This window comes from Xenopus tropicalis, chromosome 4 (genome assembly GCF_000004195.4).
Source record: "Xenopus tropicalis strain Nigerian chromosome 4, UCB_Xtro_10.0, whole genome shotgun sequence".
Taxonomy (NCBI): domain Eukaryota; kingdom Metazoa; phylum Chordata; class Amphibia; order Anura; family Pipidae; genus Xenopus; species Xenopus tropicalis.
Window position 1 is genome coordinate 85,582,377 of NC_030680.2, and position 20,944 is coordinate 85,603,320.

The following is a 20,944-nucleotide window of genomic DNA, read 5'->3' on the forward strand; positions in this document are numbered from 1 at the left end:
TATATTTTCCCAAGACAAATAGCACAGAGGTGGGTGTGAAAAGGCCATGCGGAATTGCCTAATACATTCTGGGACAAAAACCACTGTAACTGCTTTCATTTTACAGTATGTCTCTATGTTGTGAGAAATCCCAATCCAGAGGTTTGTTTTGGGAAACAAGAAAATGCAGGTTATTGAGCCAAAGGGAGTGAATTAAAAGTATTTAGGAAAGGAGTGGCTCAGCTGGCAACAGCACTGAGCAACAAAGCAGCAAACTCCTCATGACCTAAAGGAAGTGACTTTGTTTATTTGCATAAGGCCATAAACATACATGATTATATCTAACTACATATATCCTCATTTAGAGGAATAATATAAGAACAGCTCTGCCATGGTTTATGGTGAAATACGTATTTATGTATAAGAAAAGAGGGGAATATTGCTAATGAAGAACATTCATGTAGCGTGATCTGTACCAGAGATGTCGTTTGCAAATTGACAAGCAGGTGATGATGACAATGCTCTTACCATTGTGATAATAATGGGAATAATGTATCTAATACCTTAACAGTTCTTTGAGGCTTGAATATGTATAAATGCATTATTTTTTGCTGTGCATGCAATACCTCATTTGGCATCATTTTATGTTTTTTTCTGTACAACATATAAGTATATTTAGGTTTCTACAGCTCCAGCTATGTCTATGGAAAGCCGTTAGTTGCTGCTATGTATGTGCCTATAACATTACTGACTAGTGGGGCGCCACCTAGGAAAAGATATGTTTACCACCTAGAAGTTCACGTTTTTCAACAAATACAAATAGATAATTAGATATTATTGCACAGTGGCTCTAATTCCTCTATGGGATACCCCCTTAATCTAAAATGATTGAAAACATACATTTTTGATGGTTGTATTCGCTTCTCATACCATATATATAATTTCCATATATGCTGTGTTAGAATAATAAGTAGGGAAAGTGGAGTGCTGGAAGATTTTGCAACTAATGACAAGTGACAAGTATCCTCAAAAGTAAGAGAAACCCTCCTGAATCCTAAATATCTACTAACTTGTGACAACTCTAAATACTGCAGTTATTCTGCGCAACTGACAACATTTTTGCAGTGAATGTATTTTTCATAGAAATCTCCAACTGAGTTATAGATTGAGTTGAAATGGGAGCACCCAGTCCAACTAGACAAATCTGACCTTCTATAGGCAGTGCTGGAACATAACACATATGGTTGCCTCACCCAATGCCATTGTCTCATCGGGCCCAGACTACGTCATTCAGATAATGTACATTCCATTGAATAAACATAATGTGAGTGCTGGAGTGGTGATGCAATTAAAAATAACAGAATTTTCACAAGAAATTATGTACGAATGTGGTTCACTTCCAAACTACAGACACCCAAGGAAAGGAGAGTTAACATAAATTAATTTTGAGGGGCTGTTGAGGGCTTCTAGTTCTAAAAAATACCATTAGCATCCTAGCTTTTTTTGTCATTGAGAAAGCAGAGACAAGTTTTAAAAGTTGAACTTTTACAATTGTGGGAAAGGCTATTTAACACACAACTTATGGACATGGACAACTTATCTCTTTTCTGTCAACACTGTAGAGAAAATGACTGAATATCTGCAAGATGTTTAGTTCTCTGGGAAAATCTGCGTAACCATTATTATTAGTTTCTGCTTCAAAGGAAATGGTATATGTAGGGTTTATTTAATTATATATGTTCCCTAAAGTATATTAGTATATGCTATTCTGCCCTGGGCACCTTACATATCTACAAATAGTTTTACTTCCTGAGTCTACAGGGATTTCATATCTCAGACCCCCCACCCTAAAATAACAATTGGCCTGAGCTATTGAATCCCATAGGGGATTATATGTAAAATGTCCAGATTCATATAATGCATATATAAACTTTATTGCTTATTTTATGCTCCTTTTTATGCACTGAAAACAATAAACTGTAGTGCATAATTTTCTATGTCAGCTTCTTTAGCCAGTAGGTGAATATTACAGGAAGGTGACTTTCAGTTTTCTGTGGGATACAAACCTAACTACACCAGTGCCTACCACATTCTGCTTTTTTTGTGACTATAGTTTCCTGTGGTTTCTATCTATTTTGGCAGAGCTGTATTCACAGACACTTCTGTCCCTTCTGCTGAGAAGCTTTTATTCCAGCTTCTTTCATTTCAAATTGGGTAAAATATAGGCTTTTATTAATAGCAACTTTTTATATTGATAAAGTGAATACATTGCATTTATTCTTGGCTGAGATCCTATTTTATGATAATGCTGGGTATTATTATTTTTGAGGAAGATATTTACTCCAGTGATATATATATATAGTAATTCCTTATCTCTACTTTTCTTCCTCTGGAACTAAATTTGGTTTTGACCATGTTATATAAATTTTGATAAAGACTCTTGATATTTGTTGAAGGAAATGAACAGGAAACTCCCTGGTTTTGATGATTCATGCCTTGTTTATAAATCTGTCCTTACACTGGCGAGTATTTATGCAGCTGTGGGGCTTGTCTGAATACCAGATATGTTCTGTAAGATGCTCATTGTTGCTGGACACAAAATACAAATATAAAATAGGCACAGTTATGCAAATATGGTGCACCCCAAAGCTAGCTTTAAAGGGAAACTACAAACCATACATTAAACCACACATTTTAAATATAAAGTTTATCCAGGTTCAGTGCAAATGGCAGAAATAAGTTTGACATTTATGAATTGTTGTTTCTGAGTTGGGTGGCAGCAGGTTTAGGTTAAACTAGTGACAAATATATGAAACAACAAATTATCTCTGAATATTATGCTATTAACCATGAGCACAATGGTGTGATGGTGATTTTGGGTTGGTAGGAGACAGACTAGGGGTGCCACATTTTACTGTAAAAGGTTTCAGCTTACCTATTTCTGTAATCTTTTATCCCTATTACATAAGAACAAAAGTGTTTTTGAGTTTTTTCATCATTCGATACTGAAGTGCCCCCATCATTGCTGACTGTGCCATCTATTCAAATTCCATATGAAAGCCCTGCTACCCTGTTCCAGTGAGAAAGGCATTCCAGCATATTGCAAGGCTGTCTGGCCATGTCCCTTTTTACCCTGGCGCTGATTGCCAGCTTGGAGCATGCACAATGAAAGCCAGGGCCATATCTGCTATCTCATCATCACTGTCACCTACATCACTGTGATACTGTAATACTGCAATAGGCTTCCATATCCTGGCAATTACTGATTTGCATTACAATAACCCACATGACAGGAACATTTTCTGTGATTCCTATCATGTACAATAATGAAGAAATTCTTACGCCAGAGACATATACAGAAATAGGACCCTGTTACCAGAAAGCTGTTATCCAGAAAGCTCTGAATCACAGGAAGGCCCCCATAGACTTCAATCATATAATTCCATTTTTTTAAATATTTCCTTTTCCTCTGTAATAATAAAACAGTACCTTGTACTGGATCCTAATTAAGATCCTGTCAGGTTTATTTAATGTTTACATTATTTTAGTAGACTTAAAGCATGGAGATCTAATTTACGGAAAGATCCCTTATCCAGAAGACCTCAGGCCCTGACCATTCTGGATAACAGGTCCCATACCTGTATAGGCAAACAGAATTTCACCATGTGCTCCACTCGCTCCATGATTGTTTGAAGCATTTTTCTACCAGGAATCAGTTCCTATCTCCCAGCTGTATCCCAACGGAAGGAAATAAGATAATAACAATTTTATGCAATATCTTTTTTTAACTATTATAGCTAAAAAACAGTGGGGAAAAATGATAATTTGCCTAGTTGTCTTTGTGGTAAATATAGAGCTTTCTCCTAAAGCTTAAATGTTTAAATCATAGAGAAGGATTGTATTTAAAATGAACTAGCCTCTCAGCATGACATGAGTTTATGGACTTAAGTTGAGAAACCTGTTTAATGTCATTTAATTTACAATCCTGTGTCATGTATAAATACACAATACACAAAAAGCACATTTATTTAATGAATGCACTGATCATTTTTCACTTGCATGGTTGCATATGTAACACTTTATAGAATGTAAACAACATATAACGACGATAGACATAGACATTATTTTATATTTTTATTTTAGCAACAAAGATAAACTATAAATAAAACAGGCTTTTTGGGATGGGATGCAAAACTAGTATTTATAATTATATAAGTGTTTCTCCTGCAAGCAAAGAGAAATTACAGTGGGAATAACCAAGCAACAGGAAAAATATTTGGGCATTAACACTGAAGAAAAATGTGACCCAAGCCAAGACAAACCAATTGGTTATTCTAATCAGCTCCCTTTATCTTAAGTAGCGTTGCACAATTTTGGGTTCAGAAGAAAGAGTTTATATGTAGCTGCAAAAAAACCTTTAAACCAACAAAATAAAAGGTTTTATTTAGATTGAAAGAGTAATTAAACAGTAGAAACCTCTATCCTCAGGTCTAGTAACATGAAAGGGTTTTTCTATGTATGTATGTATGTATATACTGTATATACTTGTGTATGAATAATATACTGTTATTTTTGCACAGGTAAAGACAGTGAATTTGCTTTAAAAACTCTTTTTCTTTGCAGATAAACTGCATAAAATACAACATTTTTTGGAAAGATTAACATGGATCAAATTTGTGACATTTTGTATGTGCAGGCCCTGGACAAAGAAATGTAACCTGAAAATGTATAAAATATGTTTACTTTAGTAACAAATCACGACATCTGATGTGGCTGAAACCACAAAGTGAGAGTTAAAGGGAAGGGGGGTTCACTTTTACATTAACTTTTTGTATGTTTTAGAATGTTCTCAATTCTAAGCAACTTTTCAACTGGTTTTTATTATTTATTCTTAATAGTTTTTCAGTTATTTGCCTTCTTCTTCAGACTCTTCCCTTTAAAATGGGGGTCACTGACCCTGGCAGTCAAAAAACGATTGCTCTGTGAGGCTGCAGTTTTATTGTTACTTTTTATTACTTGTTTTTCTATTCAGGTCCTCTCTTATTAATATACCAGTCTCTCATAAAAACCATTCCCTGGTTGCTAAGGTAATTTGAACCCTAGTAACCAGATAAAAAAAACACAAATAAAAAAACATGAAGACCAATTGCAGATTGGCTTCGAATATTACTCTCTACATCATACTAAAAGTTAACTTCAAGGTGAACAACCCATTTAAGGTTTAAGGTACATGGTGTATATTCTCTGCTGGAGTTTTTCAGTTGGGAGAGAAATCTCAACTTTGGTCATTTAGCCTCTTGTTTGCTAAGGGGACATATTTGTTTGGAGAGGCTACCAATATACACCTTTATATAAAAGTCTGAAATAGTCTCTACTTACACATTTACTTTAGTGAACTCTACCTGTCAATGCTAGTGACTGACTGGCACATTTTGGGCAGAAAACACTCAATGCACATATTCTTAACAAAATCTAGCACTTGCAGTGGAATAATTGGAAGTAAATGACAAACTGAACGACCTGTGTCTTGAGAGTGTAAAAAGACTGTGTCTAACTAGTAACTAGGGCCTTATTTACAGAGAAGCTCAGATGAGCACATTAAGTTAGGCAAAGTGTCAAAACTCACAATAATGAATTAGCCAAGATTTGTTGATAGATTGGAAAGGATTGCAGCAACATTCCAGCTTATAGCTACTGATAGACAAGGCATAGGAATGGCAAGTCATTCTTTACAACGTAGCATCTCGGGTCTGTTTGTTGCACCATGTGTGTCTGTGTGTGTGTCTGTGTGGTGGGAATTCACTGAATCAAAGCACCATGTGGCAGGCACTCAATCGGACACCAGGGCAGTGGTGAAGGTTAAACAGTGCGTGCCACATGGTGCTTTGATTCAGTGTTTCTCCCTGTGCTGCGGGTCTGGGGCATTGCACCCGGACCACCGATAAGGAGCAGTATTAGGAGCAATATTTTTACATTTACTGTTTTATAAAATTTTAAATACTAAACCTTTGGAAACCTGACAATTACTGAATGTTCATCTGAACAACAAAGCACTTTAGAGAGAACTAATCATTCATAAGCATCAGCCTGAACATGGTATGACTCCAACTAGACCTAAAGGTAGATATAAGCTGTTGATTCAGGCCCTTCAGACTGATTCGGCAGCTTTTCTGACAGTGTAATGAGGCCCTCTGACAGGCCTCCCCAACGATATCTGGCCAAAAATCAGAAAGATGTTGATTGGGCAGGCTTGATTTTTCTGCCAAATTGAGGGCTGCATCAACTTCTCATATCCCCTTCAGTGTAATACAATTATTTGGTGAAATGATTGCATTAGCACAATATCACCCACCTAAGGTGGGCATATCGGGCATATTGGGGGAAAGATTTATTTTCTTAGCGACCTTGCCACCGTAAGATTGCACAGGGTTCAGCTTTAGACACCTTGTCTAAAAACATTCTTTTAAAAGATGTAAACAATTCAAACTCTAACAGCAAGCAATGGCAGAAACATTTTTTGCATAGACAATGCTGTGTTTATTTTTAAATAAAATCCTGCTGACTTGCTGCTTACTGTTATGAGAGCTGGCTATCGTAAGGGAAAGAAGTAGGTATTTTTTATTGCTTTCACAGTGCTCATTAGTCCATTAAAGAAATAATGTCTATACTTATCAAAGTTATCCCAGACTCATAGGGGCACATTTACTAATCCACGAACGTCCGAAAAGCGTCTGAATGTGTTTTTTTCGTAATGATCGGTATTTTGCGATTTTTCGTAAATTGTCGTGACTTTTTCGTAACTGTTACTTTTTCGTAGCGTTACGACTTGCGCAAATTGTCGCGACTTTTGCGTAGCAGTCGCGCCGAGTACGAAAGTTTCGGATTCATTCAAGCTTCAGTATCGTGACTTTCCTTGGGCCAGGTTGGAGCTGCAGAGTGCCATTGAGTCCTATGGGAGGCTTCCAAAATCATGCAAAGTCTGAAAGTTTTGCCCGCCGTTTACGAGCGCTAAATACGAAAAAGTCGCGACAATATACGAGCAAATCGTAACGGCTACGAAAAAGTTGCGACAATTCGCGCAAGTCGTAATGGCTACAAAAAAGTTGCGACAATTTACGAAAAAGTCGCAAAATGTTCGTTTCCAATCCGAATTTTTCCCATTCAGATTCGTGGATTAGTAAATTAGCCCCATAGTTTCAGTTCTTGTGTTTGCAGAGAATAAGGAAAAGAAGAATCATTTCTGCACAGAAAATCACTTTGGCTGTAGGAATGCTGGCAGAGAAAGTGCTCACTCATAAATACAGTAGATCCTGCAATGCTTTCTATATACTGAGCATTCTTATTATGCGCACTGCTTCTTTTAACTTGAAGTTTGCTCATAAACATGTGAAGCAGCCAGCATAGCAGTTTGCTTTTTGGAAACAAAACAATCTGCTTGTGGAAAGTTACATTCATTTTGCTTTTTTGTGGCCATAGTTAATACAGGTAGTTTCTGCATATCCATGTAGGCACAGGCAGTTGGTGCCGTGGGTACCCCAACCCCCCAATTCCTGTGTGAGAAGACACCATTACTAACCCAAACCAGAGCATACAAATTGCAGGACAGTATCTGAAATAGCTGAGCTCTACCTTACTATCTTCATTGCAAATCCAATGTTTATTTTAAGAATGTACATTTAGGAAGCAACTAGAGATGTATTAAAGCTAGGAAGCTAGGGTAATTGGGATCATTTAATAATTTGCACATTCTTGCCCAGCCCTTTAATAAACTGGCAGATGTGATTTTGTATTGTTCAAAGGTTTAGAATAGCTGACTGCTGGTCTGTTTCTGCTATTTTTCCATCCAACATGTTTTAAATCCATTAATTTACTTCCCGTAAAGCCAAAAGAAGTTAACTAACAAATATTCCCAGGGAGGACACAGCTATTTCTGGAACTGCAACAAAAGCTTTTCTCTGCTGACTTTCCCTTAGAATTTGTTTCCTTGATAAAAAAGTGTATTTTAATACATTGTTTTCTGGCTTTAAAATTCAGACAAATCCATAATATTAATACTCATTTCTTACTTTGATTGTTGGACATTAATATATCTGTTTTGTACACTTAAAAATGAAACTAATATGAAAGTAATATTTAGTGACTGTAAGACATGTGCTACAAAATACAGCATTATTTTTAATATAGGTCAGTACTATATATAATTCATATTTCTTAGACAGATCCCATTACTCCATGTCATTATCAAAGCATTGTACAAATCTGATGGCAAGTCATTGGTATTTGAGCTGATTGAGCATCAAGGGAAGAACTGATCCCCCCTCTGCTTACATTGTATAGGATTATCATTTACACCAAACCAGTGACTCTTTCCAGTTTCCAGATGTCTGACTGATACAGATAGATAGATAGATAGATAGATAGACAGATAGATAGATAGATAGACAGATAGATGATAGATAGATAGATAGATAGATAGATAGATAGATAGATAGATAGATAGGTTAACATTATACAGGTATGCAAACCCATTATCCAGAATGCTCGGGACTTGGGGTTTTCCGTAATTTGGATCCCCTACCTTAAGTCTGCTAATAAAACTATTAAAACAGTAATTAAGCCTGATAGGATTGTTTTGACTCCAATAAGGATTAATTATATCTTAGTTGGGATCAAGTACAAGGTAGTGTTTTATTATTACAGAGAAAAAGGAATCATTTTTAAAAATGTGAATTATTTCATTAAAATGGAGCCTATGGCAGATGCCCTTTCCGTAATTTGGAACTTTCTAGATAATGGGTTTCCAGATAAGGGGTCGGATACCTGTAATGAAGAATGGTAGAAAGAGTATAAGGTGTAAACTAAATAAATGATTAAATAACCGTTAGTTTGAAATTTAAGTTGTTATATTGCATGTATTAAAATATCAGAGCTTTTGATGTTTCACAAGGGCATGCCCCCATTGCTACATAACAGGGTATTTTTTAAACTATAGTAGTGTTTTTGAAGCTAACAGGCACCTTCAGCAGTGGAAGGCAACAGTACATTATACTTTAATTATTTTAAAACACTTTTTGTTGTTACTGTTCCTTTTAAGGAATACGTAGAAAGGTACATGCAGCAGAATATATAAGTATATGGTCCCCAACCTTTATTACCGTGAGCAACATTTAAATATAAAAAAAAGTTGGGGAGCTATGCAAGCATGGAAAAAATTTCCCTGGGGTGACCAATAAGGGCTATGATGTGCTATTTGGTAGGCCAATGTAGACTGGCAGAATACAGGAGACTCTGTTTGGCAGTACCCCTGATCTTTATGCAAGCCAGAAATTCAAAAAGGGGAACTTGCTGCGAGGCCACTGGAAGTAACATCAAAGGGGCTGATGTTGCTCACGAGCCATTAGTTTGGGATCACTGTTCTACTCAATCATCTATCAAATGAATACAGCACACAGCAGCCTGAAGTGTACATATATTTACATGTGTCCTGTCCTGGAAGAAAATGATATCACATAGCAATCACATCTATCATATTACTTGCAAGTTTGTGTCAGCATAACAGTGTAATCCTCCAGCAACCTGCACTTTCTATCAAATAATCGTGCTCCTTAGGTTAATGGAAGAAGTGCTGAGTCGCATGGTTTAGTGCGCTGGGCACTAATAAGATAGATCACAGGCAAAAAAATAATGATTTAGTGGCCTTCGGTTAAAGAATGATCACACCAGAAACATAATGCCGATGCAAAGGTTGATCTGAATAATTGGTTAGTGACATTGATACAAACTGTGCAACCTTTCCATCACAACGTAGCACATAATTATGATTGATTCTGATGGAGGCGGTTGTACTGAAGCATGCAGGCACACTATAGTACATGGCAGATCCTTTCCAGCTGAAACGAAAGGTGATCCATCTGTATGTACGTGAGCTAATTTGTTCCAACCATACAGACTAATCAGATTCCATGCTTACAGTGCATGGGAAAACTTTGGAAACAGCAATCAAAATAAAAGTAACAATTATGCTTATACCTGTATGCATTTAGCACCAATTATGTACCCACTTACTTGGCAGTTTATAGCACAGGCTGTGGTGGGTCCCCTGCCCCCCTAAATAATTTGTTTTCCCATCCACAGCCGCTTCACACAAATGTGGCTTTTCCCATCGATCACATTCCGCCATACTAATGATGAATAATGTACTAGTAAATTATGCCTTGGCTTTGCCATGTAAGATGCCATGGCATTTTTAGGTCCTACCTTCAGTATAAGTTCCTGACTTAATAAGAAGTGGTTGAAACCGGTGCACATGTTGAGAAGGGCAAAACTCTTGTGTTGCAACTCTATAAAAATTCCATTGGCAGAAAATATTAATTGTTATGTGTTTAGATTGGATCCCATGAAATCAGAGACCCTGTCAGTGAGATGGGCTAGAATAGTCAGAGCAAAGCAGAATAATAGTGGTTTATTCTGCCACACCAAATGTAAATTCTACTGTAATAATACTTATCTTAATGTCACACAATTAGCCCCCCCCCCCCCGCGGCAAACTTTAGTGTCAAAATAAACACTCAGTATGCACCACTTGGTTCTTGAACACGGGTATTGAATAATCTGTCACTTCTGGCATGAGCATTAAAGATGGCATTAGCATCCAATTCACTAGCCGCAAGTCTGTACTGCCTATTGAAATTACTGGAATTACTGCCACGTTAGTGGTAATAGTAGCTCCAGGATTCCTTAGCAGAAGTACCAGAAGCATGTTTGGATACAAGTTCCATTAATAATTAGCATCAATAAGCAGACAACTGTGTGTCCATTCTGGCTTGAATGCACCGGCCATAAAGGAAGCTTGAGGTGTGTAACTCTGATCACACAAAAGGGCACCATTTAAGGCATTGTGAGCAATGCATTTTTTACTTTTACATTTTGATTTTTACTACATGTATGGATCCCATACATGGAAACCCAGTATCCAGAAATCTCTGGCCAGGAAGGCCATCTCCTATAGAGTCTATTTTAAGTAAATAATAAAACAGTAGCTTGTACTTGATGGTAAGCTGCATGAATCCATATTGGTAGAAAACAATCCTATTGGGTTTATTTGTCGTTTAAATGCTTTGTAGCAGACTTAAATGGAGTTCCAAATTATGAAAAGATCCCTGATCTGGAAAACCCCAGGTCAGAAGCATTCATAGATCCTATACCTGACCTGTGGTTAGGGGAAAAGTGCCAGCATTGCTCGCGTAAAAATCACTTTGTTGCTGTTAAACTTATGAATAATAAGTAATTAGTCTAAATTTAGTAAATCTGCCCTAAGTATTAAATGCAGCTGCTTTACTAAGTTCCAACCTCCCCTGTATTATGTAGTCACATCCCAGAAATATCCAGGACAATAAATAGATAAATATTATAAAGCACCCCTAACTGAGATTTGTACCCCATTTACAGTACTTTGGGCTGCTCTGGGGGACTAACCCTAAACTATGGGAAACAGTGCTCTGCCTATTCTCTTCCTCCTTATAGAGAAGGCAATTCAGTAGCTTTTGGTTCAAGATATCTTCCCTTACTTAATGTCCTTTAATATATTGATACGGGGTAGTGCAGATGATCTACCTTTTGTCTCCTGGTTCTTGTACTCTATACTTTGCCATTATGGTTCTTATTGACAATAATAAGTAACTCTAGATGCTGATCTGACACTCTGTGTATCATTATCCTAACAATATCCACCATGCTTTAGCCTTTATTACTTGTCATTGGCCATTCCCTATAGCACAAAAAAGGACTGATAATACAGATTCCTCTTAGTGGGCCAAACAGAAGCCTACATGTTTTATTTGTTAAAAGTAGATTATTATCCACCCCCAGATAATACACACAGAATAGCTCAATATGCCAAATGTGGTTTTATATCTTATATCCTGTGTAAAGCTGGCCACAAAATCATTTCATATGATTTTTGGAATGTGTATTTCATGGTGATGATTCTCAGCTAGATCTTTGTACCATAAATATGTCAGTTTGCCAACTAGACATGTTGGAGAATTTCATTTGACGATGCCCTATATCTGCCTCTGTATGTATGAGGAAGTAAAACCTTAAAAAAGCTACATTTGATAAAGAGTCACTGCTCAAAACACATTGTGGATAGCTGTAAATAAATATGGCAGCATGGGGTCAGCGTTGGTGTGCCTCTCTATACAGTATTAACATTATGAGATATAACATAGCCTAACTTGCGACAGAAGGAAATTACAGGAACTTAGAAATATTAATAACAGCTTAACCATTCCTTTGTATAGCTCCTCTTACCTTCCTGATGTTTGTATCACTTGGGCTGTTAACTTGATAAATACAATAGAAAGGTAGACATGCCTTGTATAATCACTTGCACGGTATTGGTCTCCTTGGCCTGCGGGCAAGTTAGTAGGGTTGTAATTAATATATAGGCATCTAAGGGCCTGTGCCTAGGGTGGCAGCTGTAGAAGAGTGGCCCTTGGGTGCCTATATAGATAAATACAGCAGTCGAGGAGGGGGTACCTGCTGGCTGATATTAAGTGCTTAGGGCAGCACAGGACCTAAATACAATCCTGATGATTAGTTGAATACAAAAACACTAAAGGCCAGTGTATGGCCACCTTAACAACAGTATGTGCTTTGGGCCTTTAAGTCTATATTAATCATACAACACCACAGTCTTTCCCCAGTCTCTGTGAGGTTAGAATAGATGGATGAAACCTCTATTCTATTTCTCTATTCAGAACATTTTCTTTTGAAGACAGTATATTGCTCCCGGCCATTCTCCGATATAGAGGCAGCAGTATATTACTTTGAGGGAGTTAGGGAAAATGAAGAATGCCTCCTGCATGCTAATATACCAAGAGGTAAGTGGAATACAGGCAAGCAGTCTTTGCTAATGGTTTTTTTTGTCCTTACAATTTACAGTTCGAAACACACTGTGGTATTAGTGAAGAATTCTGTGTGTGTGTGGTTAACCATTAAACAAAGCAACTTTTGCAGAGTGAAATTACACACTGTTTCTTCTTTGTACTGGAGTTCTACCTTATTTCCAATACCAGCACTAAGTAACACCTTTTATTAATGTTTCTTATATAAATATTATGTTTAAAAAAAATCTGTCACTGCAAAAATAGATCAAGTTAAACGTTTGTTCATGCATTTCACTCCCCCCCCCCAAAAAAAACCCTTTTATTTGCTTTACTGTCAAGGTCGCTAGTCACCTGACAAAGCCCATTATTAGCTGCAAACTACACATTGCTGTCTGCTGTAAACACTCTGCCATTGAGCAGTAATGGAAACAAAGCTCCCTGTCAGGTATATGCCAAGCATCTGCATCTCCAGAGCACACACATAGGTAAGAACCTTGTCATGGGAAGGGGGAATGTGTTCTCGATTGCAGATTCTTCTCACCCGCTGGGGATTTTCTTCTCCTCAAGCCACTTGCTGCAATGCAGAAGAAAATGACAGCCTCTAGCACACTGAGGTTCTCATAGTGTTAATGAGCAGTTTTTTAAAATGTTCCCATTAATCATTTTTAGCTTGGATTGTGTTTATGCACAGGCAAGTAATTGCATCCCATTTGAGTACTGGCTTGTTAAATATCTTTTATGTGTGATTGTTACGTAAGGTATGTAAATGGTAATGATCTGCCTCTGCGCTTGGGGGAAAGCTGATTATATATTGATTCCTATTTTCTTTCCTATGCCGTTTTTGTGTGTTTCAGCACTGCAAACACATAGCCTGTTATTAGTGTTGGCTCTTTAAGGTATATTTCATTTTAGGATGCCGTCTACTGTTTAACTAAATTCATATCTTTGCTCCTTCCTGGGGGTCTTTTTGAGGCTAATGTACACACTTATGTTTATGTCTGCTGTGTGTTTCCATATCACACATCTCAGAGAGAGAAATTAAAGTGCAGGGTAAAGTAAACAAGGTAACTAACACAACATAATGACTGATGCATTACACACATGTACTAAGGCTAGAAACTCAAGAGCTTGCTATTTAAGAAACATGAGTGGCAAAGGGCAAGCACAATTTTTATGAGAAGCTTCTGTAGGGATGGTGTTCATTTAGCTGCTTCACATGTGTGTGTTTACCATGGATTTACAGGCACAGCATTTTACTGATGACATGAGAGGAACTTGCCTTATTCAACTGCATTGGTTTAGACAGCTAAAGCATACTGAATTTTCTGACTTTGGTATAGTTTTCTACCAATAATTGTAAAAATGGTGTATGGTGATGTCTGTAAGTTTTACTTTTTTTTTTCTTTCTTTTTCCACAATTTTCCATGTGGCTATCATCAGAGTTCCCTTGACATGACCATCAAAATGAGCACTAATCATATTCTAACATGTTCTAGTATAACTCATTGTTTATATTCATTATAGTCAGCAGTGCCATTATCACCATTTCCTCTTCATCCAGCTTGTATTCCAATGACCTTTCTAAGCATCACACAACTCCATTTCTCTAACTAATGGTCCCACAAAAGAGCCATCTGGTGACTGCTGCAAGTCTCCACTTTCCTTAACCTGCTTCAATCCATTTTACGTGAACTGCTGTTCTCAGTTGATTAGAATATTTTAAATTCTTAGTTGATCCTCCATAACCAATCTACAATTTAGCCCCATTAGTTATTCCTTAGACCCGACCCTTGCTATTCCACAGGAATTTCATAAAATCACAAGAAAAAGAAAAGCTTTAATGGCAAGTGTGTAATACATGTGCTTCCATGTTCTAAGTTGTTTAAAATCAGTTCTGTTTTCCGCCATATTTATACCAGAAATGGTTGCCCTGGCTTAGATAAAAACTTGCCATTCAAAAGAGATACATTAAACTAAAAACATTTTTGAACACTATGCACTACTTGTTTACTGAACCTATCCTGATAGTCAGATATGTATTGGCAGAAATTGGGCAATCAAAACTGTAAGGATGACTTTACTGAAATTTGTGTCTCTATAACATTTCTAAAATGCATTTCTATTTTCTGCTTTTAATGTTAAACTTAGGTGAAATTATGGACTTTATATAACTAAGCTAGTGCTGGGTGGCATTTCCTATAGAGAGAATCATTCCACCATTGTGCGTCTCTTGGGAAGGGTACATCCACCATTTAAATCTATATGATTGTGTTCACTAATAGCTAGTATTTGATTTAACACACAATAAGTATGTATGCTATTATGGTCTAAAATATGTGATATTAAAGGTTTGGATTTGGTTTGGTTTGGTTAGGGACCCAGACTAATCTAATTCCTGCTAAAAAGCCTTGGTTCAGCTGAATTCTCCAACATATCTGGAATTCGGTGCAACCCTATTTTTTTCTGCATGGAGCTTTTCTGGGAACAACAGGCAGCTAATTTCAAGTCTTTATTTCTCGCACTTTTCTAGGTTCAACATTCCATGTCTCATGAAACCCTGGATGAGTCTTTCCACATAAATCCTTTAGAACATTTTTAAATATGGAGAGAACCAATGGTAAGTAGCAAATTACATACATGCTAGCATGTGTATAATTGTATTTGATAAAAACACATTATTTCAGTCTACTGCCATGGACTACTTTTTTTCCCTGAAGTAGAAGTAACAAGTAGACACTGTTTGCCATGGTGAGATCCACCTAAAAATCAAAATGATCCAATGGAGAAGGGTGAAATTTATGTTTGTGGAGGCTGCCAATAGACTGCTTTTTCAGAGCTTATACTTATATATGGCATTCGGTCACCTTTTGCGGAGGATAAACCTGAAATTTCATTATTCTCTGCCTATGAAATAGACCAAAAATACTAAAAACTGCTCGATGTTGTATTGGCTGATTAGTTATTTCCTGTATGTATAATTCCTAAACAATATAAATAGAGTTTCAGTATCTATAGATATTTCCAGTTTAACATGTAACAATAAATGAATTTATATCACTTGGCAGCAAGTATTCATGGTGGAAGTTTTCATGTATCATTAGAAACTGAGGAATATTGGCAAACAATTCAGTTGAAGCAGGAGGGAGAAAACACTTACTTGGCCCATTGAGCAGAATTCCACTCCAGGCAACAGAAGGCCGCATTTGCTCACTTTAACAGCTAATCATTAATAGATTTATTGATCCTCACTACATTTTATGCTAGATTAATTTCAACATAGGCAGAAAAAGAAAAGCTTTCATACTCAGTACATCTGAAGCTGTTTTGCAATTTGAAACTGTTTTGTAGCCCTGCTTCCAGTCTGATTGAAGTCATTTTGGAACTTTTCCTGCAAATAAATGAGCAAGGAGTTATCTGAGGTTCTGATATGAGCTGCATATGGTCATTCAATTATGCTAGTCCCAAATCTAAATATATACTTTCTTTTTGCAATTTTTCAGATACAAAACTAAAGAGGGAAATATATTCCCTAATGATAAGCATTGAACTTCTACTTATATAGGATATATCAAGTAAAAGTAAGGGTTAATATCCAAAGGAATGCGTTCTGCGTACCACATTCATACCACTAGATACTAATATTTGTGTATGACTGGAAGCAGTGATATCTCTTGCAGTGGCTAAAACATTCTTTATAAACAGCGAGACCAACATCTTAATCATAATAACCATAATTATCACTGCAAATATGTAGAGAAGGAATGATTTGTGGATGCACTAAGCTAAGGCCTAAGGGATGCAAAAATAATTTAGTCTTGTAGAAAATGTCCAGAAAGTGATGCATTAATATTCATTGAAACTATACCCTTTCTGATTGCCAGCATATAATTTCCCAGCATTTCCCAGAATGCATGTCTTAATTTGCCTTTGACTTTTTTACTAATTTAAAACTGTGAGGAAATATACCCACAAACACAATGTTTCCTTTTTTGCAACAACCTAGTCTTGCACAGTAAGCAGTTTGTATATGTCTGGATTTGGGTTCACAAATCGCTTCTCTTTCCTCGCTTAAAGCTAATAAGAAGGGGGTCAGTTTGGGGTGGATAACGTGAAAAATACAGCAAGGTTATGGTAAGAAGGGCTACTGTGGTTGAAATTCTTCTTTAGGCAGAAAATGTAATAATATGAGGTACTCTCAAATAACAAGAGGTACTCTTAAAAACCTTAAAACCAGAGATGAGAGGCCTTAACCCTCACTCAGGGGTGCTGCTACCATGAGGAGAGTTGAGAAACTCGCATCAGGCGGCAGCACCCCCAAAGTTACCAGGGACGGCAACAAGCAGCTCCTGGCAACTTTAAGAGCTGAATAAAAACAAAAATTCGGCTCTGCTAGTGTAGAGAGTGCAATTGCACTCTCTACACTAGCTATGCGGCCCCCCTGGACCCCCCCTGGCTCTGTAAAGGTAAGCGCTGGGGGGGCGGCATTGGAGGGGCCATCTCGGGTGGCTCAGGGGCCCCTGTCCTAATTTATAGGCGGATAGTTGCAAATTACTCCTTTATGTCTCTGGGGCCAACTATGCATTCAGAACTGCTGGATTAGTAGAATAGATACAGTTTCATAATTCAAAGATGTAAAGCCAAATTTGCAGACAATTGTGATCTTTTTGGATCTTATTGGTGCAAGATTTTGGAACTCAAGTGCTGCAGGTATATTCCAGCAATTATTTTATCGTAAACTCACTTATAATTGACTCCCTTTATTAGGACCCTGGCTGGCAAGAGAGAAATTAATGGCAAAATAAATTGTTCAGATGCAGAGCAGTTTTCCTTGATCTGTCATGCTAACCTCCTTTGTGAGGCTCAGTTGCAGTTCTATTAAGGCCCAAATGAAGTCATTAATCCTCTTACTTCTGTAGAGGGAATACAAAATATGCAGCTTCCATTGCACACTTATTAAACCTATTTGTCAGATGCTTGTGCTTTAGAACAATTATGCTAAATTGATAAACTGCTTCTGTATTTAGTGTTTGAGCAGCGGTGATTTAATGATCCCTTCTCTAATAAGATTTCACAAGTACTTTGCTAGTAATTGAAAATGCATTTTACTCTGTACAGTAATGAGCAAAAGAATTAAAAAAACAATATATATCAGGTATATTAACATTTTGCATAAAAGATGGCCACATCTGGAGAAGCAGAGCATTTACTAAACTGTTTGATAAATATGTTTTAAATGGTTGTTATCATTAAAATAAACATTCATGATGAGTACATTTCAGCAACATGTTATTTTATTAACTTCTTCTTGCATCTACTAACTTGACCTGTGGGTGTCTGACTGCTCAGGGCCATGTAAAGCAGGTGCTTTACATGGCCCTGAGCAGTAGCCAGAAAGAACTCAGAGCAGTACAATTAAGAGCCACAGTATTTACTGTACTTTTAAAACAGTGTAGGGAAGATACAAACCTGTTTGTGACCTGTAAATTGTGAATTTAGCACTTGGAGACAGGGTTGCTTGCATAGTTAGAATCACAGTAGCTGTTTTACCTAGAGCCCTATCACCTTTGTCTTTCATCTTCATTTTGTTTTATCTTTATTGTCATCCAATAAGGCTAAAATTTCGGTTCTGCTCTAAATTTCAAAAAAATCATATTCCAAAACATTTACTGTAAGTATTGGTCTTTTCCAGGGGAAGACATTTTATCCAAAACAGAAAAGAAGGAGAAACGCATGTCATACTCTGTGGAGACACCTTATGGTTTTCACCTGGACCTTGACTTTCTTAAATATGTGCATGACATTGAAAAAGGAAACACCATTAAAAGGATACATATCCACAGAAGGGCAAAACAATCAAAGTTCAGCACTTTGCCACGAAATTTTAGTGTACCAGACAATGGGTCACAGTCCTACATCTCCTCCTCTAGCAGAACATGGAGTCCAACAAGTTTCAAATCCGATGCCCAAGGCAATATTGCACCTGCAAGCGATTCATCTTTGCGCTTAAGATATATTCATGATTTAAACTATAGAAAGAAGGAAAATGTATGTGATACCCAGAAACATATTGGTGATATAGTTTCCGAAGATATCAATAGATGTGCAGATAGGCCACAGTTTGTGAGGGCCTCTAGTATGCCAGCAGCCCTTCCACAAAGCACAGGGCACTATGAGCAGAACAAATATCTCAAATTTCCACAATCAGTAAACAGCTACAGTGAAAGCACAACACAGTGTTTGGAAGGCTCACATCATAAAGGTTCTGAAGACCAAACCGCAGTAGCACTCAAAAGAATAAAGGATCTTGAGGAACAATTACAAACTGTTACTGAACATAAAAAGACCATCTCAGAACTTGAAGGGGAAAACAGCAAGTTGAACGCACAATTAAAATCAATTTCAGAACTGCTAACTAGTAACAGAATGGAAAATGAGAATGTTGACCTTAATATTTCAGAAAGTGAGGCTCAACCCGAAGCTATAACTGGAAATGGAGGGAATGATGGTGATTTGGGCTGTACCAGTGTAAGTCATTCAATATTTTTGGCAATTAAACAGCAAATTACAGAGTTCATAGAACACTTTGATGACAGTACCAGAGATTGCCACAACCTTCGAGAAATACTGGAGAGACAGAAGGAAGAAATGAATGCAAAAGATTTACACATTATTGAACTGAAAAACACAATTGACACTTTAGAAGAAATGATCCGTACAAGACAAAAGGACGATGTTGAGTACAAAGATATTGCAGTAAACACAGAGCAACCACCAAAGGATGAACAAAAAGGCAACAGTTTCTCTGACAATATTTCATTTGTTACTCAGTCAGTGGAAAGTGATAACATGACAACTAATCTCAAGCAGACATCATTTGAGAGAAATGAATTGTGCCTGCTGATAGACTCAGATCATCCTGCTGTCATAGCAGGTCCTGAAGCACAATCTCATATTACTTCAAACATAGATACAGAGCAACGTTTGGACAACAGTGACATGAACATAACGGAAGCCATGCCAAGCTGTATTACTGTTGAGACTGAACATTTGGATGCACATATATCACAAAGTCACAATCTTAACAATCCAGAATCAGTTGTTTGCATCACAGAAGACCAAACACCAACAGATGCCTCTGTAGGACAATATGTCAAAAGAATTCAGGATCTTTTGCAGGAACAATGGACATGTTTAGAACATGGATATCCAGATCTAGCGAATGCTATTAGACAGCCTGCCTCCAAACTGAGCTCCATTCAGGGTCAGCTAGTGAATTCCCTCAATCTATTATCATCTGCTTATTCAGCTCAAGCAGCACCAGCGAAAGGTCATTCTAAGATGAAGAACCAACACAGAGGTAAGTGATACACTTTATTTTTTTGAATACTTTAAAAAAATGTTTTAACATTTACTGAATTGTGGGTTGTTGTAGTGTGAAGTATAACCAAATTCATCCTTGCTCTATTAAGCAACACTCTACAGGGCCCATTTATGACTGCAGTTGCAACTGAGTTTGTGCAAAAATGGATGTAAATTGTTATGTGTCTTGCCGATATTCATTAAAGGTACATGCATCCCTATAGTTGCACTTGGCACAAGTGAATCCATCCTGCTTCCACTTTTACAAATGCTGGTAATAATTTCAGTGTTCCCTTCCTGTGTCATTGCATCCAGCAAATCACACGTAGACATCGTAATAATGCTAAGAATCGAAAATAATTCAATCTCCACTCCAATTGGAGGCTATTGCTTTCAGTTCTTTAAAATGCAACTGAGTTCGTTTTGATGTATCAGAAGCAATTGCAGCCATAGGTAAAACATGGTGAATTGAGTCTGAAATTGCACTTTGCACACTGCACTTGTGTTCATAAATGAGCCCTTATGTATTATTTTAATATATATTTATTTTTACTCCATTGCTAGCTAAATCCTTTCCTCCTACCCTACCTGACAGCTCAGTGACTTATGTAGAAATGAGGTGTTTGTTTAACCTCCACACTGCAGCTATCCATCTGGGGGAGTGTGATTGCGAGTTCAGGACTCCCAGATAAGCAAACTCTCTGTGCTACAGTTAA

At 37.1% G+C, this 20,944-nt stretch overlaps 1 protein-coding gene across 3 annotated transcripts in view; it reads left to right on the forward strand.

The window, feature by feature from the left end:
* The window catches only part of kank4 (KN motif and ankyrin repeat domains 4), a 56,161-nt gene that overhangs the window by 10,437 nt on the left and 24,780 nt on the right, over window positions 1–20,944 (forward strand). For 2 of the 3 annotated variants that reach the window (XM_031900897.1, XM_031900895.1), the window contains exons 2-3: window positions 15,400–15,486; window positions 18,559–20,226. In XM_031900897.1, coding sequence (XP_031756757.1) covers window positions 15,471–15,486; window positions 18,559–20,226 — 1,684 coding nt within the window. In that variant the 5' untranslated portion in view covers window positions 15,400–15,470. Of the gene's footprint in view, window positions 1–13,255; window positions 13,355–15,399; window positions 15,487–18,558; window positions 20,227–20,944 lie in introns of those variants that run through there. The other variant, XM_012961545.3, reaches the window with a different exon arrangement.